The 27,605-nt window shown below is 42.5% G+C and overlaps 1 protein-coding gene across 2 annotated transcripts in view; it reads left to right on the plus strand.

Annotated features, from left to right (window-relative positions):
• The first annotated feature begins 3,699 nt into the window (after nucleotides 1-3,699).
• Nucleotides 3,700-27,605, plus strand: part of si:zfos-911d5.4 — a 38,728-nt gene continuing 14,822 nt past the window's right edge. The window contains exons 1-6 of one of the 2 annotated variants that reach the window (XM_036542577.1): nucleotides 3,700-3,731; nucleotides 7,864-8,002; nucleotides 8,402-8,502; nucleotides 9,440-9,588; nucleotides 10,294-10,522; nucleotides 10,858-11,078. In XM_036542577.1, coding sequence (XP_036398470.1) covers nucleotides 7,878-8,002; nucleotides 8,402-8,502; nucleotides 9,440-9,588; nucleotides 10,294-10,522; nucleotides 10,858-11,078 — 825 coding nt within the window. In that variant the 5' untranslated portion in view covers nucleotides 3,700-3,731; nucleotides 7,864-7,877. Of the gene's footprint in view, nucleotides 3,732-7,124; nucleotides 7,269-7,863; nucleotides 8,003-8,401; nucleotides 8,503-9,439; nucleotides 9,589-10,293; nucleotides 10,523-10,857; nucleotides 11,079-27,605 lie in introns of those variants that run through there. The other variant, XM_036542569.1, reaches the window with a different exon arrangement.

A 27,605-nucleotide genomic window follows, 5' to 3' on the forward strand; every position in this document is an offset into this window, starting at 1 on the left:
TCATGAGTTGCAGCTGACATCACATTACTACAGGCACTTTGATTTAAAAGGCTTTTATTTTCTGATCAAAAAGCTTTTTATTGTAATTTCACAAAAACAATGTATTTCAGTACATTTCTTTTGCATATAAAGCACAAAAAATTGATGGATTTTATCTTTACTACTTGAAGTTAAGACACAGTTCAGGTATATTTCAGGTTCAACAGGGCCAAGGACCAAACTGGGTTGGAAAAGATGGGCAAAGTCTCCCTGGAAACCTCCCCCCAAAGACCTTCTCCACCAGACCCTCAGCACACATCTAACAAATGCTAGGGGCAGCGTTTTAGCATAGTGGTAAGCAGCAGGACTCGTAACCAAAAGGTTGCCTTCCGGGGAACTGCTGTTGTACCTTTGGGCAAGGCACTTACCCCAGAATTGCTTCAGTAAATATCTAGCTGTATAAATGGATAAACATGTAAAAATTGTTACCTACGTAAGTCTGGATATAAGCGTCTGCTAAATGACAGCAATGCTTGGAATCAACACACAGTATATTCTCCACGAAGGAAAGAAGGCTACACAGCCTCTATTTCTTCCCACAGGGAGTACTGAGGCCTACTTGGTGCTGGTCATCATTGTCAGGCTTGATCACAGACATGGTAAAAGGAGGTATTCCCTTTGCATTGAAAAACGAAAACAACAACAACGTCAACAAAAAACTCCACGTGAACTTGCAGAGCTCATTAAACCACACAATACACTGATATTTCCACAAAAGCTCTTTTTTTCCAATCCCTTTTTTATCTGGGCAAATTAGACTGTGGATCCCCACAGCTTCCTTCAGGGAGACACTTGACACTTGTGCACCCTGAAGAAAAGTGAACACAGAACTGTCTGATTACCCTGAGAGAGATTCTCTTCCAATCCTTCAAGAAAATCTGGGGCTCGCTTCCAATCGTAAGCCCTGCTGTGACTGTGTGGTTAGGGTATGAGAGACATAATGAGAGCTGAAATTATGGAGCAGTCCACCACTGTTAAAAAAGATTGAACTCATGAAAAGAAAGAGAATGCGCATGGTTTAAGCTACATCTGAAGTCTAAAGAGGTGGAGAGCTTCTCAGCAGGAATGGCCAAAGAATCTTTCATTTCTGACGTGCCCTGCTCTGTGGTTATGACAAATTGCTGGAATAGTGATTGAAATCTGATCCACACAAAACCTAAAAAAAAAGCCTCGTAATGTTTTATAATAATGTCCCCGAGCAAACAAACGGTGCCCATAAATAAACACAGCTTCAGCATGCTCACCACTCTCAACATTTCCCATAAATAGTGAAATGATTGAGTTATGCCTTCTCTTCCTCCGCTGAAAGCAAGCGACAGCGCGCTGGCTTTGGTGATGACATTGAAAAATATTTGTCCCGACAAGGCCACAAATCATAGTAAGATGAGTTTAAGACTCAATGTTCACCAAATGGACATGTAGTATATACTTGATAAATGCGAGATGAATGCTGAACTCTCTCCTTTTCATTCCTATATGATAGCAATGTAGGCTGTAATTGTGATAAAGTTCTTTGTTGCTGGAAGGGAGTGAGGAATAAGATAAAGCAATCATCACTGTGGTTATTATGAGTTATAACTTGTAGCCTGTCACTTGTAGAGAACTGATCTGTAACTTGAATGCATACTTTCTCCATCGATTGGATAAAATTGTTGCCTAAGCAACAGAGACCAGAACATTATTTTTACTTTTCACTTTAATTCCATGAGATGCTAACGACTACTTACATATCCCATGGTGTATTAAGAATGAAAATAAGATCTCATAACTCATCTTCCTTTACTGTAATTCAGAAAGCAGTGATTATTCCCAGGGGCTTAAGATAGCTGCCATCATTACACCAAATGATTGTACCGATGGAGCAATCCAATGCATTCCAATGAAGTGAACGCAATATTTGCTTAAGTACATGGACCAATTTTGTTCTTTTGCTCTTACTGAAGTACAACATATTCTGAGTTAATAATTTGACTCTGCTTTTGATTGACTAATCATTGCAAAAGAGGGCACTTGAAGTAAAATTATCTTCACAGAAAATAAACCATTCTTTCAGCCTCTGTGAAACAGAAATGGACTTCATGTCATATGAAATATATGACGTCTTTGAGCGTTCCTGAAAAAATAGAAACAACAATTATTCAACAAATGATCTCAGTCTTGTTCATTTCTTTGACATCTCCATACACATATTGTAATATGGTATTTAATTCCTACTTTGATTTGGTCAATTAATGTTTGGGTCTTCGTTTCCAGAGCAGTCTTTTATTAGTCATGTTCCCTTGTTAAGTTATCACACTGTATGTGGAAGAGGTCAACAATCCAGTACATGAAGGAACTCATCCCAGCTATGTCACATTGCCTTTCTTCTGTCCTCAGAAATCAGATCTATGCGCATAACCTCAGGCCTCTGTTAAATACCTGTTCTCTGTGCTTTGTACAGGTGTTTGCCCTGCCTTGTAATTCCACCTGTAGTGAGCATCGTCTGGCCCATGTTTTGATTACCACTGTGGTTGGAAACCTCTGTTTTAAGCCTTATTGGCCACATTTTCATTTAATGAGTGCATGATATGCATCAGTGAGTGCGCTTTGGGCGCGTTGTTAACACGGGCCCAATTCTGTAGTATAGCACAGACAATTAAGTGCACAATTTTTGAACAAATGCAAAAATCCCTCATGGTGAATTATTTAGTCCAGCCACTACAGTTCATTTAATAGAGCTCTTTCGGCAGTGGTTTAGCCACAGAAAACTAATTTCATTCTGCGCTTTGATTTAATTACATTTTATGATGTATGGCGGTGCTAATTCGGCTGCTCTCCACGCGGCGTCTGGGCCTCTCCCATGCACTGGCGGGTGAGCTGTCAGACTACCCATTTTTAACAGTATTGAAAAATTCAAGCTTTATTATTGCCCGCTCACTCACTCTCTCCCATCAGGTGGAAAGTAATGAGCTTTCCCTCTTATGAGAACAAGCAGAGATGGGGGGGGATAGGGAGTGAGAGCGGAGGGAGTGAGAGAGAGAGAGAGAGAGAGAGAGAGAGAGAGAGAGAGAGAAAGTCATGTACCTGCACTGCTCCGGGCCCCAAGCGGCATTAACAGTGTGATTCATGAGTTAAGTTTCCAAACTGCCCGTGGCTATTAGCTTTCACTCCTCTGGCTGTCGTTTAGCTAAAGAGTCTTTGGTTAATGCATTGCTTTAATGAGATTGTGCTGTTCATCGAAAACACACACATACACACACACACACACACACACACAGATATATATCCCTGTATGAAAGGTCACAAAAGGAAACAGAAAAGATTTGGGACAGGGGGATGGGGGAATGATACTGTCAGAAGGCGGGGGGGGGCGATTTGGCAAGCGGCCTGCCTCGTCCCTGTGCCGCCGTAATGGGCCGGGGAACTGATGGGCTGGCGCTCACCTCAACACTTGCGCACCATCCATCACGGGCACTAAGCCTGGGAGCAGGGGGCCGGAGCGGAGGGGGAGTGGGGGGCAGACACAAAGAGGAGGCACGGGTTTCATTACCCATATAATCATCCACATGATTGCCATCATACGCGTAATGGAGACGCACATCAGCTGAGCCCTGGCGAATTTACGGTCATCTATGAGCAAATTTAAGGCCCGCTTGACGTCCCCGGAGCGCTGGGCTCAAACAAGGGGGAAAAGTCTGGAGCACCTTTTTAAGGTTAGCCTCTGTGGGTTTTAAAACAAGAATTGAGGCATTTTAACCATGATATGCAGTGCTGTATTTTGCCCGATTATGATATAAAAGTGAATTCTTTTTCTGCTGCAAAGTGTTTTAGGTTCTTTTTGCTTTGAAACACACACCCGTTTGTTTAGCGAAGAGCTGAATTTCTATATTATTCAGTTGAGACAGTGACAATCCAAAAGTCCAGAAATTAATGAGCAGTTAATACTAAGACTGTTTCCACTCTTATTTAGCTTTTGTTGTGGGTCAGCACTTTAATCATTCTTTTTTAAATTTTCTATTTATATAGTGTAATTAATAACACAGAATGTGAAACATGAAAACTAAATGAATTACAGGTATAAATGAAAAATGAATGTTGCTGTGTGGAAGCAGGGGTAAACAAATGCTATCATTAAAACTGTATGTTGAAGACTGCAGACACACCAGTGGTGACAAGCAGATTGTTGCACATCTGTGCCCTCTTGACTGAGATGCCAGGTTTGAGAAGTTCACTTGCCAGTCTATGGTAATGAATATCAATAGGCTCCACCTGAGTGATCAGATTTGCATTTACAGGTGGCAGACTGTGTTAGCGTTTTGTGATCATAGGAAGCAATTCATAGTAGCATGGCAATATAATGATTTCAGGATCATGATCAATTTAGTGTGATTGATTTAGTTTGATGTCTCTTTATGAAAACAAAATCATTTCCTTTCTTGTCTTTGTGTTATTTCAATTAAAAACATAAATATATGCATAAAAATAAGTTCAACAGAATGCATCATGCATCAACCCCATACATCTACATTTTTCTAAGAGCTGATCATTGATATAGACCTGGTTTAGATTGCATTTAATGTGTTACTAGCATCTCAAAGGTGTTTCTGTTCAGAACTGACAACTAAGGGAGAGACACAACCAATAACAAGGCCAACACTGACTTAATGAACAATAATTTCTGAACACACTGGTGCATGAGGGCAACATAATGATGGTCACATTGTTAAAACTTGATAATTAACAGATAATGGAGACAGAGAATTAGATTATCGTTGCTGCCTGGATTCTGATGCGTCACGTTGAATTACCACTTCACACCGACCTTAATTAATTTGATATGCAGAGAGAGAGAGAGAGAGCGGGAGAGAGAGAGAGAGAGAGAGATAGAGAGTATGTGAGAGAGAACACACTGTTCCTCCTGGAAGTGCCTGGACTGTGAAGTGAGGATGCCTGCGATCAGATGACTCCAGTGGGTGCCAGTTTAGCTTGGGGGGGAGGGGGGAATGTTGAGGGGAGATGAGTAGGCCGCAGTGTTGTAATCAACTGCGGTGTGAATCTTTCTCAAAACAGCTACCCCCCCCCCCCCCCGCTCCATGTACGCCTACCTGGCACGCTGTCAAGGAAAGATTAGACAGGTCCGCGAAGAGCAGAAAGGTGCCTGTGTTAACCCCCTGAACCGGATAATCTAACACCAATCCCTGCGAAGCTACTCGAGCATTCACAAGGGCCGTGGTAGGCAGCGAGGGAAAGTCATTCCATCACCCTTTACACACTCATTTACGCTCCAAGCATCTCAGTCTGCCCATGCAAATGAGAGAGAGGGGAGCCGCAGTGGGTGATGCTCGCGCGACAGGAACGACAAACAAATACTCATCCATTATGCCGGCGCCATCTAACATCTCAAGCACTAACAGTGGCTGCACTCGCGGCCCTCCTGTATCAATTATTTATAGGGCTGGAGCTGACACGGCTGTCAAGGTGAATTAGCGGCATATGTCAGGCATAAGTTGTAAATCCCGTCCCCACTGTAACGCTCATTTCCCAAAGATGCATGCGCACTGTACACGGTGGATGATATATCAAGGAGCCCTGGAATAACAATGCAGGGGGTTGGCTCTGTCCGGCCATCCTGGTCCTATGTCTCTGGGCTGTAAAGAGGCTGCAAAGATATCAAATCATCATTCACCATAGGTACATATGCCTCCAGTGAGGTTTTTTTTTCTAAAAGAATGCATGCCAGAGAGAGATAGATAGATAGATAGATAGATAGATATTGCACACACACACACATTTCCCTGTAAATAGATCTTCAGTCAAGATTTGGGCTTATGCGTGTGCTGTCATAATTTAATGCTTGTGTATGTGATGAGTTGTAGTGATTACCTGTACCACCTCTATTGAGAATGGTACAGTAATGCCTTCAGGGGCACCATTTCACCTTTTTTGCACCTAGAGAGAGACTCTAAGTGACTGTTGGCGCAAGCGTGATAACTTCTGAGCGAAGTCACGGTTCATAATACCCCATGATAAATAATACGTGAACAGTACTTTATGCTGTGCTCATTCTTTTTCCCTTTTATTTCCTGATTGATGGGTATCGAAGCACCCCAAATGCCTGTCAGATGTTTCAGATATGCAAAAAATGACATCCTTATTCAATTACAACACACAAGTGCCCTCAGCACTAATCTAAGAAAAGTCTTTCTAGTTACTACTAGATAATGTGGAAACTTGAAAATGAAAATGTCAGTAATTTCTGTAAGATTGACGACTCCTAAAATCTTTCCCTAAAAAAAATGATAAATGATTATGGCACTATTCTCTTTCTCAATATTTAAGCCAATTTTAAGGTGCTGCACGTCTCCTGGAAGTGTTTTTCATTTAAGAAGAAAAAAAGTCAACAGAGATTGTTTATTCAACAACTCATTCATACTGGATGCTCTTAGTCGGCTCTGAAAGTAATTCAAAGGCTTTGGAATTATTGATGTTATGTAGTAGCTAGGAAGATGTGAGTGGAAATGAAATTGCACTGCTCATACGCTTTTGTTCAATTTTCATAACTGCATTGCTTTCTTCCATCACATTGTAACATGCCTGATTATCCATGCTAATCACCAAATCTACATTTTAAAACAAATGTCAAAGGAATAGAAATAAGAAGACAAAATTGACTGAAAAAAGCTAACAGACATGTGTTAACATGAGACTGGGGTAGGCCTACTTATGGCAATGAGGGTGACATTGCTTTCATCTTTTAATTCCTTTGCAGGCCTGTTGACACCAGTGTGTGTAGTATGCGCAAGCCACTTTCAATTACAGATAAAAACGATTTGTTTCATATCATATAACAAATATTACCAGAAAACCTGTTTACATATTACTGTAGGAGACAGAAGAATATTGAAACGATAAGCGGCTGATTAATTCAACAAATGACATCCACTGCTAAATGAGTTAAAATGTTGACAAGTGTTATGGAGAGGTCGCGATAAATTCTGAATATTGCCAGTGACGTCGGTACGCTGGGTACGTGTATTTCCTAAAGGAGGAGTGTAACGCTCCACGTGGCTTGTTGTTTACGTCTTCAAGGAATGCCAAAGGGACCAGAGGAAGAGCGGGATTGTGAAACCGCGTCCCAGGATAAGATTACACAGCGCAGCTGGTCATTGCATTTTTAAAGTGTAAGCGCAGTTTTAAAGCCAGAGACATGTCAGATTGCTGATTACAGCTCCTTTTTGCTACACCAAGAGGTCAGTGAAAAGGCTATTGTCTTTGTTTTGTTCGCTGGCTAGCTCGCTAGCTAGCTAGTTAGGCAGCTAGGATATGACGCTGTTCTCGTTGTGCTTTGTTCTGAGGTTAGATGTTTTTGAAGACATGTTTATGTTTTGTGGTAAAATCCACTTATTTTTCTATTCAGCCAAGTAGCTACGTGTTCAGTAAATAAAACGTTTGTATCTTGGTGTTAAAATTGAATCGGTAAGGGAGTAGAAAATATATGGTTATCTTTTCATCCTTAAATTAGGTGAGAATGACAGTGCATATCGATTGACCCATAAGGACCCCGTGTAACTCATGTGTTAACTGTATTGATTGGTAAACCGATAACACCACTTTGCATCTTATTAATAAAAACTCATTTTCTTTCTTTGAGTGTAATATCAATGCGTAGATTTTTTTTTCCCAAACATGGTGTGTTCTTTTGTAGGTTAAAGCCTTCTTTGTCTTTTGCATTTGGTCCTTTTGTCGTCAGGTGTTTGAGCAGTGCCTCTCTTAAAATGTGTCACTTGTGTAACTCTTGTAGTGTTTGTGTTTTTAGCGTTTGACACTTTCTGCGTGCTGTTTCAGAGACACGTCGCAAAATGTTTCAGCTCGGAAGCAGATTGGTCCAGTTTCAATTGGCTTCAGCTCCTTCAGAATGTCGCACACGAGATGAGAGCAGCCAACAGTTATCACACAGTTTAAATGACGTTGTTGAAAAAATAAGGTACGTGTCGCTGCTAATTTATTCGACGTCCTTTTAGTTTTATTCTATGACACCTGATGAAGCGTACCTTACTGTGTCTTAAAGAGTTCTTTGATACCAGACGTGGGGACATGGTCATGCTTGGTTGGGTTAATTCGACAATGTGACTCAGATTTCTTAACAATGAAATACTGAATACCATAAGCATTTTTTTTTTCTGAAATTTTCCCAAATGATGGGAGAATGGAATTTTGATGGAAATGCTGCCTCCAAGGGGGGGGGGGGGGGGGGGGGGGGGGGGACACCACGAGGGGATTAAGCATAGTATACAGGCAGACTGCACTCTGTCTTCCCAGTTATGTTACACAATCTGTTTCACAAAATCTCATTATTTTTTTATTCATGATGCTTACCCTCAAGGAACATTGGTGGGCTGAGAAAGGATGCCATTTTCTGCAACCCGCGGATTCCTAACCAGTTTCAAACAGCTAGAGATGAAATCAACCTAGTTGTCCTCACAGGTACAAAGACATCTTTTCATAAAATATATGCCTTTTCATGTTGAGGGTTGTTGCAAAGTCTGTGCTTTTGTGTGAGGTTTAGAATGAATGTCAGAACTGGCAGTTACAGGCCATAACTGGCTTTGCTGCCAAGCTTCATGAGAGAGATACAGTGCCTGGTGCACGTTTCCTCTCTCTTTGGAGAGGTGGATTTATCTTTCTCTTTGAAAGGAATAAAAATTAAGATGGGGTTAAAACAGTGGGTTGTGTTTCATAGCAACTATGACAGTGTAACACTCCCTGTTTTTGATCATTAAAAAATAATTTCTACTGCTTCATATCAGCTTTTATTTTTCACCATAATAAATCATGTGAGCATTTCAAGGACACCTGTAAATGCAGTGGATGGAAAAGATATCCACTTATGTTGTAGTTAAGCTAAGCCTCAGCTGAACAGAGGTTGGCCTGGCTTTTCCTGGTTTTTGGATATGAGGTTAAACCAAGGCCTTGCCTTATTCTTATTTCGTAACTCCTAAATAAGGGATGCGATCTTCATGTTGCCATGGCTAGTGAGTGGTAAACTTCATTGATGGACATTTCCCTTGCCATTTATCAGTATGAGGTCATCAGTGGCTCTGCGTAAAGGTATGGTTTTATGCATAGTGTTAGGCTGACAATCACTGGTCTGGGAGTGTTGTTAGCCTGGTCTGACAGTGTTGCTCATTCAACTTGAATGGATGCACTTCTGTTCTTTTGTGCTGGAAGTCGCTCTGAATGAGCATGTCTGCTAAATGAATGTAACACTAATGTAATGTAATGTAATGTGTCTCTGTGCAAGTACTGATTTAGCTTTGAGCTGTACCAAAGGTACACAGAGAGAGACACCTAAGTTTTTGAACACAGGGGATGATTTTCACAGGCAGGTGTCCCTCACCTTCTCTCCACCTCTGTTTTAAAGGCCGTGGTGTGTTCTGCGTTGATGTGAAATGCTGGAGGGGCGAGGTGTCAGCGCAGAGCCAGAACTGGCAACTACGGCAAAAAGAAGAGGACCAAAACTTCACCAACACTTCCATCCAACAAGTGGCTGACCCCATCCAGGCCATCACGGTAAAGTCTCATCGCCGACCTCTGTGTTGCATGGTCAGGCTACTCTAGGCTTTGCAGCTTGCTTGAGCAGCGGTGTGAGATCAGTCTACAGGTGTAGTTTGTGTTCAAGGATTTATGATTAAGGATACATATGTACATTACAATACTGACATCTGGAGCGGTAAGATGGTAAGAGTGGCAGATCTGGGATTGCCTTGCTTTCAGAGAGTCTCAGCTCCAACTCTTTAATCTATTTTTTTTTTACATTATTTAACACTTACTTTTAGTTCAACTCCTGGGTAACTAATCTCACCTTTGATGACACTGTCATTGTGCATGCATTCATTCTGTGGACACATGTATTCCCCATCCCAAACCATTGTCCCAGTTTTATTGTGTGTCTATGTTTTTGATAAATCTTAATTATGCTAAATTATGGTGCCATTTCAGTCAGAGTCTACAGTAGAAGAGATAGCATATACTGATAGGACGCAAATCCACTGAATTTAATTAACCCTAATGGTTAGGGAAAAAAGTACATTCCAAAAATTTGATATAATATATATATATATATATAGGTCAGAAGTCAGAAGAGTTTTCAGCAGCATGTTTACAGAAGAATTTTCTAAGAATCTGAACATTCATTTGATTCAGTTCAATTCTGGAATGTTCCGGAATGACCACCTCCAGCTACCCCATGTGACAGGAAGCCTTCTGCTCCTCTAGACCAAAACGACTAACCTGTGGAACCACCTGAAGCGCAACGGGGTGTCCGTTCGCCAGGCGCTGTTCCATCCCAGAGTGCTTTTTCTCTCGGCCGACTGTCACCTGGAAGAGGGGCTGAGGAAGAGGGAGGAGCTGGTGTCTCACGGCGACCTGGAACCCTTCTTGCGCTCCTTCAGGGAGGGCTATGTGGCCTGGATCTCTGATGCTATGACTCCGTCCTGGTTGTCCGGTGAGTGAAGTGGTGATGGTGCGAGGGTAAGTGTGGTGTCATGTGTGAATATCTCCTCTTGTCCACGCTGGGAAAGATGGAAGGCAGTTATTGCTGGACAATGAATGGTGAATTTTCATTTCATTTATTATGCAGTTGATTACAAGATGCCTTTACCTGTAGACTTTGACCAATATTGTGTGGGGCTGGTCCAGTAAATGCCCCAGGTTATCAAATAGAGGGTTTATGACTGCTTTCTTTTAAACCCACAGTGATTTTAATGACTAGCGTGAAGACTACACCTGTTATATTCAGAGTTTGTAATACCAGGGTGCTGTGTGCTTTTTGTGATGCAGGTCACCTGTCATATCGGCAGCTGGCAGACGTGAGGGAGGTGCTGAAGAAAATGGGCACCTGGGACCTGGTGAGACTGCACTGCGGTGAGCAGCTGAAGGGAGACTACCAGGGCTGCCAGCACATTGCTCTCAACCGGCAGGAGACGGACGAGCTGGAGTTCTCCAAGATCAGGACGCTGTCTACAGAATCGCTCTGGGCCTTGCTGGGGCACTCTCCTCAGGTAAGAGCGCTCATAAGTGCATCTGTGATGTTTACTTCCCATGTCTGGCACAGGGATCACCCTCATGTTTTCGTAAAAGTACAGACAGTCACACACACACACATCACATACACAGACAGACACACACACGGGTATACACATGCATACACACATGCACACACCATTCACACAAACAGAAGTACACACATACAGTACACAGACAGAGTTCTTCCTCATACAGTCCAGCAAGCACAGAAAATGTGGGCTTTGACCCATATTATCTTATAATAGGTGGACAATATGCCTCATTTGAAACTGTTTGAGATTCCACATGGAGTTATTCATCTCTTCTATTCGATGCTTCATAAAATGATTTCATCTGATGATAAATAAATTTTCAATCATAAATGAGGACAACAATGAATTCTAATTCAGTCAAACACGTCCCATATAGTATCGAGACACCAGAAAACATAAAAGTACAGAAATACAATGAAAATGTAAATTTTTTGCAGATGCTCTCAGAGATTCTGAAGCATCCGCCAGAAAGACAACGCTCTTGTAATCCACTTCAGTTTTTCAAGGAGCGCGCTGATTCGTGATATAACATTGTACAGGCTTCGGCAAAAGAACTATCGCAGGACAAAAGGGAAAAGAAATAATGATAAATAATGAAACAGAAATAATATCCCTCCTCACCACCACCATTAAGATGACAGGAGAAAGGCCCGGTAAGTTTGCGTCTTTGTTTAACGCTGAGTGCTTTTTTTTGAGCACCCCGGCGCGAGCGTTCCTGTTTTATGGTTCGCGGTGTGAAAATGAGGGATGTCTGAGCGTGTGTGGTTGGCGAGGCTGGCGCTTTCAATCAGAAGACTTCATGGCAAAGGGACAGGCCTCTTTGAAGCCGTAATAAATTACCTACAAGTCCGGCAGAACAATAACAAAAAAAAAAAAGTGCACGCCATCCATTTCAGGACCATTTACAAGAAATCAATATCAATACTTAATGCAATACTGCTGAAAAATGAGCATAGATACAGGGGAGCATAAGAAAGCACAAATGAAAGACCTTGGGGCGGTCCCCCCCCACCCTCAAACCTCCCCAAACCTCAGGGGGAGAGGGGGCAGGAGGGAGGAAGTGAAAACCCATTTTCAGCTTGTTTTCGCATTTGTAGTAGCGTGATATTTTTCATTGCGGCCCGTTTGGATTCTGTGTCCTCCCTTTTGGGCATGGTGATGGCCCCGACCTGGGAAAGACAGGGGGTGGGAGGGTTGCGGGTGGTGGGGGGGGGGGGGGGGGTGGAATGTGTCATTCCTGTGCATGCAGGAGGCCGTGTCTCTGTGGTGTGTTTACCCCATGTCCACAGAGTGCCTAACTCACTCTCAGCCCAGATTTGAATATCTGCAAGTCCCACAGGGTTCTCCAGTGGAAGGCTATGAATCATTTTTCCCACTAGTAAAAATGAGCTCTCCATTTTCTCTGGGCAACGGTTATAAACCCGAGAGCGAAAATACCAGTGACTTTGTCTGTGTGCTCACACCACACTCCGGGACCCCCCTTTTATATTCTTCTATCATAAGGTTTGTTATTGGAGCTACTGTCATGTCCCTCCCTTTAATAAAAGTTGAAAAAATATATATTTTTAAGAATATACGCATGCACTTAATGCCAAGTATGTCATTGTCACTTTTCCTTGCAGCAAAGTGTACTTAAATCCTCAAGTATTACATTACTTCGCATTTCTCAGGAAGTGAATGTACCTGTGTTGCTAAAATATGGGACACAATTGAAAGTAAAGTGTCTTGAATTTTCCCCTGGTCTTGATCACTCACTTCCTGAGTTTGATGGCTTGTGGCTTCTGAAATTCAGCACCAGTGGAGACAGGTGTTTCAGGGCGACTTTGTGTAAGGATGTTAGGGTTATTGAACCTGTCAATCAAGACCTAGACCTCCTAGGCTTCTATGCCCCGTATGGCATTCACAGCCCTGATATTATGTTCCTTTGCACACCGTCACACGCTGCTCATTGGGACAGAAAATACAGCGTTGAACGTTACTCTGTGCCCCACGGCTGGCAAAAGAGCCTCCAGAAAACATGCCAGAGGTATCTGCTGTAGCACTACCACAGTGTTTTGTCTTTGTAATGAGTGTAGTAGCTGTGTTACCAATCACTGCTGAAAGAAACTTGTAGAGCCAAAACAAAGTAAAATTTATTGTCAGCGTACCGTGATGTTAGTAGCCCTGTCACACAGGCATGTGATTTTAAGTGTTTAAATCTATTTGACATACCTCTCCTGTTTGGATCGGTGTCTTTTTATAGTGAATGCATTAATATGTTGCCTCTGGGCCTGTTTGTTGATGTGGGACCTAAGCAGTTGTAACATCTGTAAATGTAAATCTGTAACATCTGTAGCATTTTTTTTTTTACATTTTTAGCTGTACATTTTAAACTTTTTCCATTTCAGTCCAACACAGCAAAGCAGAAGGACTGGATTTAATCACCAATTGTTATTGACTTTCAGTTGCAATTACATGCAAGTCTTAGTTATTATTATTTTTCTTCACAAACACAGTTCTGGAAGCTCAATGATCAAAAAATGAACAAAAATATGTTTGCATTAAACAATAAAAACTCTTGCATTCAGTTCTTCAGACAAACATTGATTAAACACTGGTAGTCGTCTTTGCAGAATTAGTGAATATATGACCAGCTGTCCCACCCAGACCATAGACAACTGAAGAGTGAAGCTCTACATCAGTGTGAGCCTGGAAGGCCCAGAATGTTTTGTTTTCTCTCAAACAAATCTCTGAACCAGGCTTTGCCCTAACAACCAGCAGATGGCACTGCAGCCAAGTTTTAAACAGCTAGCCGGCACGGCAGATCGTGTTACGGAATAGAAACGTACAACTGCATTTCTGTTTCTTTGGAATAGCACAGACTTTTCACAGTTGCGGGCAGGGAGACAGTTTGCGAAGGAGAGAGCACAGAGAGAGTATCAGTGACGGTGGTGCAGGTTGTCCGTGAACATCGCCAGCGGTTCCAACTGCACTTATACCCCGATTTCCCTTAAAGGCTACCTGATCAAATGACCCTCTTTCTGAGAAATACAAATGCTTCTGGTCAAATAATAAACAAAATGGTCTTTTTTTCCCTCTCCCCCCTCTTACTCATGTTTCAGAGCCTCAAAAGCACTGAAAATATGCTTTAAGACTTTGAATATCCCTTTCTGGATAATCAAAAGGTGAATAACACCAATTAGTCTTTAGAGGGTAGAGTATTTTTGTATTGTTGGGGAAGGTATCAGGTTTAGGGAGGAAACTTTGTCACCCCTTCAGTTAAGGCCCTTGGAGAGTTGGTAAGTGTTTATTAGGCTCAATAGAAAGCGCAGAACAAAGGCATCAGATATTCTTACTGACTCGCATAGTTGCATCGTAATTACAATATAAGCTGCAGCAGTCGTAGGGGTTGAAATTTGGCAGCCGTTCAAATCTGAGCTTTTGAATCAGCTGGCCCATTTGTATTGTATTTTCAGCCCAGGTAAGCTGGAGGACAGATATTAGCAGAACAATGCGGATGACTTTGGTGGTATCATATATTACGTAGCGGGTGTAGGAAGAGGCTAGTCAGAAGTGTGGTGACCTACATAGGCAGAGGTTCACGGGGTGATATGTCAGTTCTCTCTTGTCAAGCTAAGGGCATTATATATCTTTGCATTACAGATCTTCCTACCACATGGTGCATCTGGGGCTGGTTAAAGTATTGTTAATAGTGGAGATCATGAAGGTGTCCAATAATACAATTAATTGAAACAGTATATACAGATTTGAAGACTTCTGCATATTCACCGCCACAAAAGCCAATCCTTGCTTTAATTATGTAGTAGCAGATAAGCCTATACAATTATGCTGTCTGTATAACTGTTAAATGTGTCATGTAAAATACATATATTTTACGACTATGACATATACATAGCTATAGTTAAGAATGCAGGGTACATGAAGTGATAATAAAATAAACATATATAATTAATACCTAACAGCAGCCAGGGGTTGGATTTGTAAAAATTCAGTAAAATAAAATAAAATTGGAATGAAAAACATCATAAAGCAGGAGTACAGTAAATAAGGAGTTGCAGCACTGATACCTTCCAGGGCATGCTGGGTGAAAAAAGCTCATCGTTCATGGGAACACGTGAGCTGTGCGTAAATCATCAGCTTTATGTGAGAAGCAGGATCCATTTGAAAAAGAAATTGAGAGAATACTTGCACTTCACTCTCACTGCGGCCCCTGTGCAGGACTTTTTGGGATATATGTCTTTTAATGAGCCAGAAGAGAGCTATGCGGACTGTACCTCTTTAAACAGGGAGAATTTAGGCGAGGAAGGCTCTGCAGATGAGTCTCCATGGCTTCAGGGAAAAGAAAAAAATATAGCTTCATCATGTACTCCTAATTTTATCTCTCAGAGAAAGGACACTCTGAGAGAGAACTGCAGGATCCATCAGTATAATATGTTTCCCAGAGGGAGAATAACCAACAGGTTATCCAAGCAGGGAGGAACTAAAAAGTGCCCCTGTGTTTACTATATACTGGAGATGTATATGTGTGTGTGTGTGTGTGTGTGTGTGCAAACATGTAGTAGTGCATGTCTAGGGATGCATTATGGACATACAGAAAATCAACCGTTAAATATAGGTGGAGAAGCATCATTTTCAGACGCATTTATTTTCGTATTTTCTCCAGAGCACTGTGCACTTGCTGGTTAATCCAGCGAGTAAAAAGGCCTGAATGCGTGGGCCTGTCTGTTTGGGTGTCTCTGGCCAAGTCATGTGACTTTGCATGAGTGTGTCACCAAATAACGCGCCCCCCCCTCCCCACCCACCCGCTCCCTTTAATTCTGCTCTTTCCTGGCATTGATGGTTTTTCAGATCACTTCCATTAACATTGGCATGCTGAGCGCTAATTACTCACTCAGTGTTCTGGGCTGCCGAGCGCTCATTTCGGTAAGCAACGCTGTCCGCTTGCAAGATGCTCGTTAACCGAATGCGCTTAATTATATAAGAAGATAATTGCATGTAAATGTTGCGTCTAAAAGCACCTATCAAGCCCGCCTGCTGTTTTTAATAGGCCCCGGTGACTGGGATTTCTGTTTTGTTTATTTTAGAGGGAGGCAATTAATTGATTTACCTAATGAAGTAAATATGCCCGGATACTCTCTCCAGGCAGGGTGGCAGTCGCCCAAATTGGATCCAGTTAACATATACCCGGTGGCCATGTTAGCTTTTTATTTATGCTCTTTGAGATAATCTCCCGCTGAAGGTGCTAAATGTACATTATTGGCAGGATTGATCTGATACTGCACCTTGCCCATCCGTCAACTTGCGAGCTTTTGTTCCTTTGCTAATGGCCAGATTGGTAAAACACTCACAGATGAACACAGTTACAAGAATCCCTTTTCTTTTTTTTTGTGATACCCTGATGCAGTTTTAGGAATTGTATAAAAAGGGCTTTGTAAGTCCTTTTAATTCTTCAGCATAATTAATAGTAATGAGAAATCGTCCTCCTACTGCTGCGTGTTGCAGGAAGTGGGCTATTATTTAACATGCAGACCCATGTTGTCTGCCTCCCTCTGGACTTATTTCGAGACTAATTTGGAAGGATTACTCTGCTAAGTATGTAAGTACATAAAGTGGTTAAGACATATATAGTCATAGTTATGCGAAGTATAATCTCCCACCCCATCTCCCCCTCCCCCTGTTCATTTATCATATTCATGGGAATCAAATGAGCCAGCAATTCATTATTAATATTTCATCGGCTGTGACGAACGACGCCACTGTAAATCCTATTGAATTAGAGTGCAGGGGAAGGAAAGGCTGCTGTTTTCAGAGGAAGTGGAGTCAAGGGTACAGGCAGGCTGGGGGTCGGCGGACATGGGGGTCCGACGGGACGTCCCAGCGGTGTGATAATGGAGGGGATTCCTCCTGAGCAGCAGAAGGCAGGTTCCCACGGGACCTGTTGGGTCCAGAAGGATCCATACAAGGCCCCCGGTTCAGAATGCCATGGCAAATAGCCCTCCAGCTGCCCCGCGCGCTCAATACCGCTCACGTTGCCCTCTCAGGCCGGTCTCTGGCGGCCCCTCGGCCCGGCCCGCGGGGACCCGTTGTGTTAAAACATGATATGTTATTTTCCAAAAAATATTTGTAAATGGAGGCCTCACTGCTCACCATTATGCCCCCTCCCCTTGTCTACCCCCCCCCCCCCCCCCAACACCATCTTTCAAAGGGAAACGCGATACCCCCTAGATACATGTCACAAGATGCATTCCCCCCAAACCCCTTCCCTGTTCTGTGTAACATGTCCATCTTAGTAACGTTCTAACGGTCTCCTCATCACCATTCACAAAAACACCCATTGTTACAATCTTTGAATTCTCACATTGTCCATTATTTTGCAAAGATAAACACTTTGTGGAAAATGTGTTTAACAAATGTCATGACAGAAAGGCAAAGAAATGTTTTTTTTTTCTTCGATTTTTTTAATTTAGTGGTGGAAATGCAACTGTAAAATTCCTGGAAAAGGGCAAATTAATATTAAATATGTGGTGTTTCTGGAACAAGCACTTTTAGATAATAAATTGATGTTTCGATTAGATGGTCTTTTTGCAGAGCCACTCAGGAAACAAATCCGCCACAAGAAACCAAATATTGTAGAGAAGCTGGCAGAAAACGCTCCATTGATTTTTTTTCTTTCTTTTTCCCTCATAGTGCATAAAAACCTGCTCATTACTCCCATTGCATTTATAAAGAATTCAAGATAAAACAGTTAATGATAATAATGGACAAAGCAAAAATGCTATATTAATATTTACATTACATTACATTCATTTAGCAGATGCTCTTATCCAGAGCGACTTCCAGCGCAAAAGAACAGAAGTGCATCCAGTCAAGTTGAAAGCATTTCACAGTGTTTCAAACAGTTATATTCAGCGTTTTAAATGAGGTGTGTCTGTCCACAGTAAACATTAAAAGGCTTGAGAAGTGTGTGGCCACATGATCCAGAAAGAGCTGCAACATCTAGAACATTCTGTACACGGATCAGCATGTTGTCTGCCGCTGCTGAAAAAAGACCAATGTACAGGATTGAAATTGTCCAGTAATTTACATTTACATTTATTCATTTGGCAGACGCTTTTATCCAAAGTGATTTAGAAGTGAGGCAGAGTTCAACACAAGCAAAAAACCATATAAGGAGTCGGCAATATTAGAAGCGCTGTATGACCAAGTTTCAGTAGTTGGCCAGACAAGGTACAAGCTAGCTGGTAGAAGTAGGTGGTAGAGATACAGTAATTCCCAAAACACCTTTAAGGAGTTGGTAAAAGTGCGTGGGAAAGGAGAAACAACAGCAGCATCTCCGCTGATCATTACTGAGGATAAGTAATGACTCCTTGTCTTGCACACTGGTGTGAAGACAAGGGCATAGCGTTTCACTCATCAAATCCATATACTGCTGAAGAGGGAAAATATTTCATTTGAAGGGTCGTTGCCATTTAATTATGCAGCATGTTTAGCGTGTTCATTTTTCAAAGACACGGATCAGAGGCTGTAAGTAGCCACTGCTCAGGGACGCTTGAGTGTATCGGGAGAAACCCGATCGGTCCCCAGACGCACTTTCAGCCCCCGAAATAAGATGCATCTTTGATTCGCTACCTGTAAACAGATGGAGACAAGAGGAGTTCTGACCATCCAGCCTGACCTGTCACTCTGGCGTTTGTTCAGAGTGAAGAAGGATCATCGGATGACAGGGGCTTTCACTGAGCCATCAGCTGAGTCCGGTACAAACAATGCCCAAGTTTCTCACCGCTGCTCCAGATCCCTTTTAAATGATAGCAGTGGCGTTTGTCTAAAAAATAGCTTTGCTATTGCACTCTTTAGTCCTCATATTGCATATAGGGTGGCGGTGTAGCATAGTGTTAAGGAGCAGGACTCGTCACTGAAAGGTTGCCAGTTTGATTCCCTGCTGGAGCACTGCTGCTGTACCCTTGGGCAAGGTACTTAATCCACAATTGCCTTAATAAATATCCAGCTGTATAAATAGATGACATGTAAAAAATTGTAACCTATGTAAGTCGCTCTGGATAAGAGCGTCTGCTAAAAGCCAGTAATGTAATGTGATGTAATGTAATGCATGAACACAGTTAGTCTTATCAAACCAAGAGAAGCAGGTGACATACTGTCTCAAGCCCAGTTATGGTGTATGTATGTCTGCTTGCCTACTGAATTCAAATTGGCTTTGGAAATATCAGCAGTGCTGTCAAATATCTGAAAATCATACTCAGGGAATATGTCCAGTTGGACATTCTAAGCACATGTCTGCTTGAATGCTCCTTTCAAGGCCAATTTATAAATAATTTGTGTGGCCAGCCAGCCTCTTACCCTGAGTTTTATTTGCTCATGAAAAGTTGTCAATACATTTATTATGGTAATAACATGCAAAACTGCCAGTCATGGGTCACACAAATTTGGTGCATTACTCATTAAGAGCTGAGCACTGCTTTCTGTCACTGCCCTCCATATTTCAAGCAAGGCATGCCTTATCGGGTTTCAGTTAAGTCATGCTAGATAGCCATTTCGCGGGAAGCAGAATGAAGTTGCTCACTTGTTAATTGTACAAGTGTATCAGAGAAAACCAAATCCTCCCTCTTTGAAAACCAATACTTAAAATACAATAAATCCCACTCATCTGATGAAATGATACATTAGCTAGCTTTGTGTGTCATTCGGAAGTCTGCTTTTTTAATCAGGTTTGCTTCAACCGTTTCACTGATAGTGGCCAGCTGAGATGGTGGGGGGGTGGGGGGAGAGCGATCTGACCCCGGGGTGGAGAGTGAAAGAGCAGAACAGGCTACAATTAATTAATTAGAGGGTTTATTTGGAGACCGCTGAGCTGGCCTTATTCAATTTCTATGGATCGAGGCGTAATCAGCGCCGATGACTCGCAGAGCGTTCCAGGTTGTGCTGGTCCTCCCGGGCTGTACAGACACAGCGTGCCGCTGGATTGTGTCATTGCTGCGCACTATTGACAGCCCGCAAACACACACACGCCCCGCAAACACACACGCCCCGCAAACACACACGTACACACAAACACACACGTACACACAAACACACACGCCCCGCAAACACACACGTACACACAAACACACACGTACACACAAACACACACGCCCCGCAAACACACACGTACACACAAACACACACGTACACACAAACACACACACGCCCCGCAAACACACACGCCCCGCAAACACACACGTACACACAAACACACACGCCCCGCAAACACACACGTACACACAAACACACACGTACACACAAACACACACGCCCCGCAAACACACACGTACACACAAACACACACACGTACACACAAACACACACACGCCACCACATCCACACAACCCTACCAACAGAGATACATACAAACAATCACACCACACAAACACATACACGCACACACACACACACACCCCACGACAAATGCGTAATCACACCAACACAGATACGTACAAACAATCCCATCACACATAGATGCATATGCATATTTATGCACACGCAACTATACCACAAACATACAGACACAAATAATCACATCGCACATAGATACACATGCATATTCATGCTTACACACACAACTTCACCACATGCAGGTACACACCACACACACACACACACACACACACACACACACACGCACACACATCCCACCATGTATACACAAACACTCCAGCACAGGAACATACAATCACACCACTCATAGATACACATGCACCTTTGTGCGCACATGCACACACCTACACCACACACAGATACACAGACCACACAGACACCACACCTACAGAACCCAGGTGTGGTGTAGAAATAGCCCCAAGGTCCCTCCCAGGGGCCTGTGAGCATCAGAGCTGAACAGGGAAAACCAGGTAGATTTGTAAACAGGGCTGTCCATGTTAACGGTCACACATCGATGCACTATTAGATTATGCGGGGAGACAACTTGATTATATGCTGGGAAATAGTATGTTTGATCAGAGTCAGAGATTTGGATACCTCGTTGTGTCATGGTAGTGCTTTCACAGCTTTGGCCAGAACAGATGGCCTGTATCTGTCAGTCTGGTGACCAGACAAGGTTTAAATCAAGTAGAAGTTTAATGGAAAAATGTTTGCAAGTGCAGTGGGGGCTAAATGGCTGAATGTAGAATAGGAAGATAGAAAGGTGTTCAATGTATCTGATGATTCCTTAAATATCAAAATTTTTAAAAAAATGGAAATCAACCAAATTACAAGATCTGAAAGGGTCTTCATAATTTGGCATTACAAAATACCTTAGAATGTCTCTCTTCCAGTTTCGAATTGCCCAGTCTAGCATAAGTGTGCCTCTAAACCTTCGTGAACCTCCCACACACTCAGATACTCAGACAGTACACCATGATGTCATTGTCCGCCACACACTTAGACACAGAGTAGGTACACTTTAATATTGTTTACCACTGCACTGTCAGATACAGATTAAATATACCTCAATGTCATTCAAACATGATGCTTGTCTGCACTGGTCCCTCGGTGTTGGCATGAACTTCCCACGGCAGTCAGGACAGCGGAATGACTGGCCATCTTACACTGCAGACTGAAGACCCACTTTATGTGTAGTATGTTTTGAATTCTATGAACTAGTGACTGTGATGTGTTGGTAGTGTGGGCACTTGGCTTCCCTTTGTTTCTAGGCTGTCTAGTCAGGTTAGCAGATGTTAGCTGGTGGTAGGGCTTGAATAGCTCACACTCACTGGTCTGGGAGTGTTGTTCACCTGGTCTGGCACTGTTGCTCATTTAACTTGAATGGATGCACTTCTGTTCGCTTGTGCTGGGAGTCACTCTGGATAAGAGCATCTGCTAAATAAAGGAAACGTAATGTAATGTAACCTAATGTAATGTAATTTCCCACTGCCAATGACAGGACCCATATCCTCACATTCCGCACCCATCCCTAGTGTTTCCAGTGGCAAGCCCGAATCCACTCACCCCCAGTCTCACCCCCCCCCCCCCCCCCCCATCTCCCTCACCCTCCGTGGGGTGGAGCTCTGGGCAGCAGTAATGGGGGGCCGGCTGCCGAGTGACCTGCCCTGGCTGTCAGTCAGCTGCTCCCCGCTGCCTGTTAGCGCTCCGTCGCTCCGATTATTTATCCGGACAGATGAGCCGGGCCTTAATTGGCCTTGATGAATGTGATTGCTTTTAATGGCCCCGCTCATGTCATATCTGAAAAATGAACCACTTCTTAATTTTCTAAAATAGAGGCACTTTGCTTCGCTTGTGTTTTTTTTTTTTTAGTTGTTGTTGTTCCTTTATGTTGAGGGAAAACGGTACCACAAATAAGACAGATGGGTCTGTTCTTGTAGTAAAAGCTGATGCGAAAGCCGTAATTTTGTGCTTTTTTTCACCCCCCCTGTTGGTGTGACCTTTCCCTTTGTCTTTGACTGGTGAGAAGGACAGTGATGAGTCAGGTCTGTTTCGGTGCAGGGCGGCCGGCGTCGGTAGACTGTCTGCCTCCAGTCTGTGAATTTGAATCGGAGCGGTGGGCTAATGTGGCCGGCATTAGAGCTTGGCGGGAAGTGGAGGGGGGAGGCGGGGGGTCGGGGGGGTGGGGGGGGCAGCGGGTAAGATGTCACGTTCGTCTGTCAGCGAGCAATTAGACGTGGCACCTCAAGCAGATCAATTTAATTTCAGCCAGGGCCCTTTTTTCTTCTTTTTTTTAATTTTCCATTTCTTTTTTCCCATCTTCTTCATCTTCTTGGTGAGCGGGTGACGTTGCCCTTTGCCTGCGTCTGTTTGATGCTCTGCCACCACGATGGTCTTTTCATTGACCCAAGCTTATTACATCTCCCCGGGGAGAAGACTCAGCGGAGCGGTCGGCAAAGATGCTCCCAAGAAATGGAGCACTGTAATAAAACAGTACTTGAAACATCAACATCCCTGGGCCTAATTAGAGCTGGGCTAATGGGCCCTAATTGCGCGTCCGAGACGCGCTCGTCGAGTTCCTTCCCAGCGTAACTTGACTACACGTCTCTTTTGCACTGATTAATGGACCAGGAGCCACAAACTAAAATGCAGTTCATTTATTGCGAGATCTATCGTGGGCATGAAAAGGAAGAGAGAGCAGGAATTATTAACCTCCTGTTGCTGGAGTTACATTTCATGTCTGGGCTTGCTGTGGGTCCCTTGTAGATTTAAGCTTGTTAATTGTGCTTACCGCTGACATTCTTCTCCGCATTGCTGAAGCCCCCCTGGTGCTTCCTTCGGCTGAAATAGACTGTGCTGGTGGAGGCTGGTGGGATTTGAACAGGAGCTAGGGTCCTGGATCAGTCATATTGACTGCTTTATGCTTTTAGTTGATCTAATTACCAAAAAGTTGGGTAAGTGGCCACCAGTTTCTGGCTGTCTAATGCATCCTTTGCAGAGAAGGTGCCAGGTTTTGGCTTTTATACATACTTTTAATACATTCTGTTCTTAGTCCTTTCATTGAGGAGAAAGACTAGAGCCATTTTCGGGCAGTGAGCAAGGCAAATCATTTTCAACAAGGACACAAATCTCCTGGTTTGAATTATCATATTTTTTCCCCCTCATGTGGAAAACCACTATGGGGGGTGGTCTGTAAAGAAAGCTCTCTGTCAATCTTTGTGGTGGTTTCCCCATATTGTGGTTAGAATTTTAATCAAAAAAATTATTTAGTCTTTTAGCTGTTGATATATACGTTTGAGCTAATTTATGTTTGCATACACTGAAATGAAACTCTTCTCAGCTGTTTAGCTAGGATGCTGATGTGGTTGAAATAAATAAAAAGGGAAAGGTGCGCCCTCAGTATGCCCACTACTGCCACTCTTTGCCTCTTTTTCATTTAAGACCAATTCTCCTGCAAAAGGTTGCACCAGTGTCATGTTGTAACGTATTGTAGTTAATACTGACATTGTTTGTTGTTGTGTGGTTCTTTGAAAAGGAGTCAAATTATTTGATTGTAGTTGTCATGCTCTCTGTGTTGCATCTATGTATTAGTGAAGTGTGTGTCGATACTTCTTACTGATAATGAACTATTTATGTTAAAAAATACTGTAATAGCTAACTTTTCAAGCTTTCAATCTTTAAAGCCTAGCCTAACCTCAGGACAAAATAAGATACACTTGTTTGTGTGACTTGCTCTTGTGTGTGTGTGTGTGTGTGTGTGTACCTGCATTCATTTTGTCCTTGATTACAGTAAGTAGGTATTAAGTGGTTTTATAAGATTATCAAGATGGATGTGTACTTTTGTCTGAAATGAGGAAATTGTTATGGTTGGATTTATTTTATTTTATTTTACTTTTTGTGAGCAGATACAGGAATCACATGGTATTCACTTTAACATTTAATGGCACAAATGTTAGATGGTGCAGGATGGCCTGAGCATCTTACTTTGAAAGGATTATAAATGATGTGAGTGCTTTTCACCCTAGTCAAACTCTGAATGTACTTGAAAAGTTTTTGAAGGAAACCAATTCCCTCATAATTCAGAATGCAATAATGACATTTTTGTAATGTAAAACATTGCCCCCATCCCAGCTCATGAAATTAGTGAAAATTGCGGTCATTTTCAGATTTCTGCACTTGCGAAATGATTCTTCAAAAGTGGCAGTGATTCGAAGTAATTGGCTGAAAAGTACATATTGGAAGCCAGAGAGAAAGTTACATATAATTGCGCATTACTTAAGTACCCTGAATGCAAAGCAGGCCTGGGAAATGACTGCGGGCTCAGAAGTATGGTTAATGAGTGTGCATGGTGCTCGTCTTGCAGAAGTCAGGGGGAGTATCCCTGATGGTGCTGTTCAGGATGATTGATATGCCTTTTTTTACTCCGATATCGGGGGTTCTTGAGCAATTGGCCACATTAAAGAGTACCGTTGAGAAAATCGGTGTCTGCCCTTGTGCAGATCAACCAATAGGGGGGTTCGATGAGGGCAACCTCCCATAAGATCTGCGAAAAAAAAAAAAACTGTTTTAAGGGCAATTCAAGTATTCTCTTTAGTTGAAATCCATGTGCATTTTGTTGCTTCAGTTTTATGTTTGACACAATAATCCATACGTACAACAGTAATGATAATATCATGTAATCTGATGCAGGGCTTAGTTTCAGTGATACAAATTAATCTTCAGTAATTTGTACCAATAGTTGGATGAAGCCCCCTAACACTGCGAAACAGTGTTTAAAGAAACATTTCATTGTCTGCCACTGGAAGGTTTGTTAGTCTCAGGTTGTGTGAAAAGCCCAGTTGTATCTGCCCCAGACTGTGCTGTGATAGGCCCATGGAAGAGCTTCATATGTGTGTTTTCTGTCACATACTCCTATAGCCACTTTCTTTCATCTGTAGTGGAAGTTGAAAGCTGTGATATTGTGTTTAAACTGAAAAATACTCTGTTATATAAATACCTTTTTTATGGTTGACATTTTCAGTTGAACTCAGTCAAAACTAATTGAAAAGGTGTTACATGAAAAGTGTTACATTAAGATGCTGTGATTCTAGCATTTTTGTTGATTGGGCAAGATGGGTGTGGCCTATCTTGGGTTACTTACATTTCATAACAGAAGCAGACAAGGCAGTGAAACAACTCATAGCAAAATTAGATTAGAAGCAAACAGAAATACACAGTCGTGACATTTCCCTGGTTAATAAGCACTCCTGCAAGTGAATAAACAGACAGCACCTGGGTACTTAAATGCTGTGTGATTCTCCTATGCTTATTTAGCCAGAACAGATGCTGACCAGCCGCTGTCTCAATAGAACCACTTTCCCCTTCTCTCCCCCAGTCTGGCTTCAGATCAGCTGCTGTGTTTTCCACTTTACAACATATTGATTTATGGGCTAATACGCTTTCCATTGTCCAGCAATTAACAGCTTTTTTGTGGTCGTATTTGCATCACTGTAAACCTTAATACCGGTCACTTAATTACAGACCAGGCTGCGGTGCGGAAGTCGGACCATGTCTGCGTATGTGACACTCGCCCTAATTGCCCTAATCTCCTAAACAGCCTGTTCTACTGTTCAAGGAATTTTTTTTTTTTTGGTTTTGTCTTGTTGTTGTTTGGGTTTTAATTAGGCCGTGGTCTGCAGCGTGCAGGATCGTCGGGTCAGGAGATGCACTTTATGCCTTACCGTGTGTTTCAGGGCCTCCGGGACGATCCGGGCCAGGCAACAGATAGAAATAAAGGGGAAATCAATAGGGGTTCATTAAAAGCGGCGGATGGTCACAGCCGTCGAACGGCTTAATTACAGTTTCAGAAGCGTTTGCTTTAATTGGGAAGAATAAAGAGAGTGAAGTGGAGTGAATGATGGAATTAGCATATCTATCAGTGAGTCGGATCACCCCCCTGGCCCTCTGCTCTGATGCCTAGTCTGAGGAGCGTTCTCTGCTGCTCCAGGTGGGTGGGCGGGAGTGTGTGTGTGTGTGTGTGTGCGTGCGTGTGTACATGTGTGTGGACTGTGGAAATATGCAACAGCAGTTTGCAAATCATCAGTTTGCAGCTAGGAGTCATTCAAGCAGCAGACGTTTGTCATGTTTCAGTCTTGTTTTTCTGATTGGATTGTACAAGTCAAAACCGATTTATGAAAGAAAAACAGGTTTGCTTATTACCATGTCAGAGCCCTGAGTGAAGTGTTATTTACACACAAATCATGTGGAAATGGACATATTCAATGAATGAGTTGCCCTTCTTTGTAATCAATACATCTGCGGGTAAACTTGTTTGTTGCAGTTTTTTAATTGTCTTTTTTAGCCATCCCTTCGGGATTAATAAAGGGATTAACAAAGTGTTTCTTATTCTTATTCTTATTTAAGACAGTGTACTTCTTTTGTAATATGTTTGTAATATTTAGACACATATGGACTCAGTTCACATGGGAACAAAGCACAAGTTTAACACAAAACTGTCTGAACAGAACATAACACCTCATCATGTTGCATTTTTGAGAGTCTCTGTCAGTGTTCTCAAAACAGCTCAAAGTAACCAAAAGCCAAGCAAATAACAGCCACTGAACCAGAAAGAACTTTTTTGAATAGAGGCACACAGGCGAAGGCAGACAGCAGCAGCTCTGTGCGATTCACTGCAGATCGACTCAGAAAGGTTCCAGGGTGAGTTATTGAATGATATTAATAAGGGCGGAAGGGAGTGCTGTAGGCAAGTGTGCAGATACACCGGAGACACTTCCCTGGATCCCTGTAGAACAAATGGAGAAAAGGCACAGCTGTATCACACCATAAAATATGACTTAAGATAAAAATGTAAAATAAGCCCTCTGTCATTCAACTGCGGAGCTCAGCTGGGTGTGTCGTGTAGAGCTGTAAACATCATGGAAAGGAAAGGTAGAGACATCAGACACTAGCAGAGGGAAAGGAAGATAGATCAGACACTAGAAGATGACAAGGAAGATAGATCAGACACTAGAAGGGGGAAAGGGAGAGAAATCAGACACTGAA

This window comes from Megalops cyprinoides, chromosome 1, assembly GCF_013368585.1.
Source record: "Megalops cyprinoides isolate fMegCyp1 chromosome 1, fMegCyp1.pri, whole genome shotgun sequence".
Lineage (NCBI taxonomy): Eukaryota > Metazoa > Chordata > Actinopteri > Elopiformes > Megalopidae > Megalops > Megalops cyprinoides.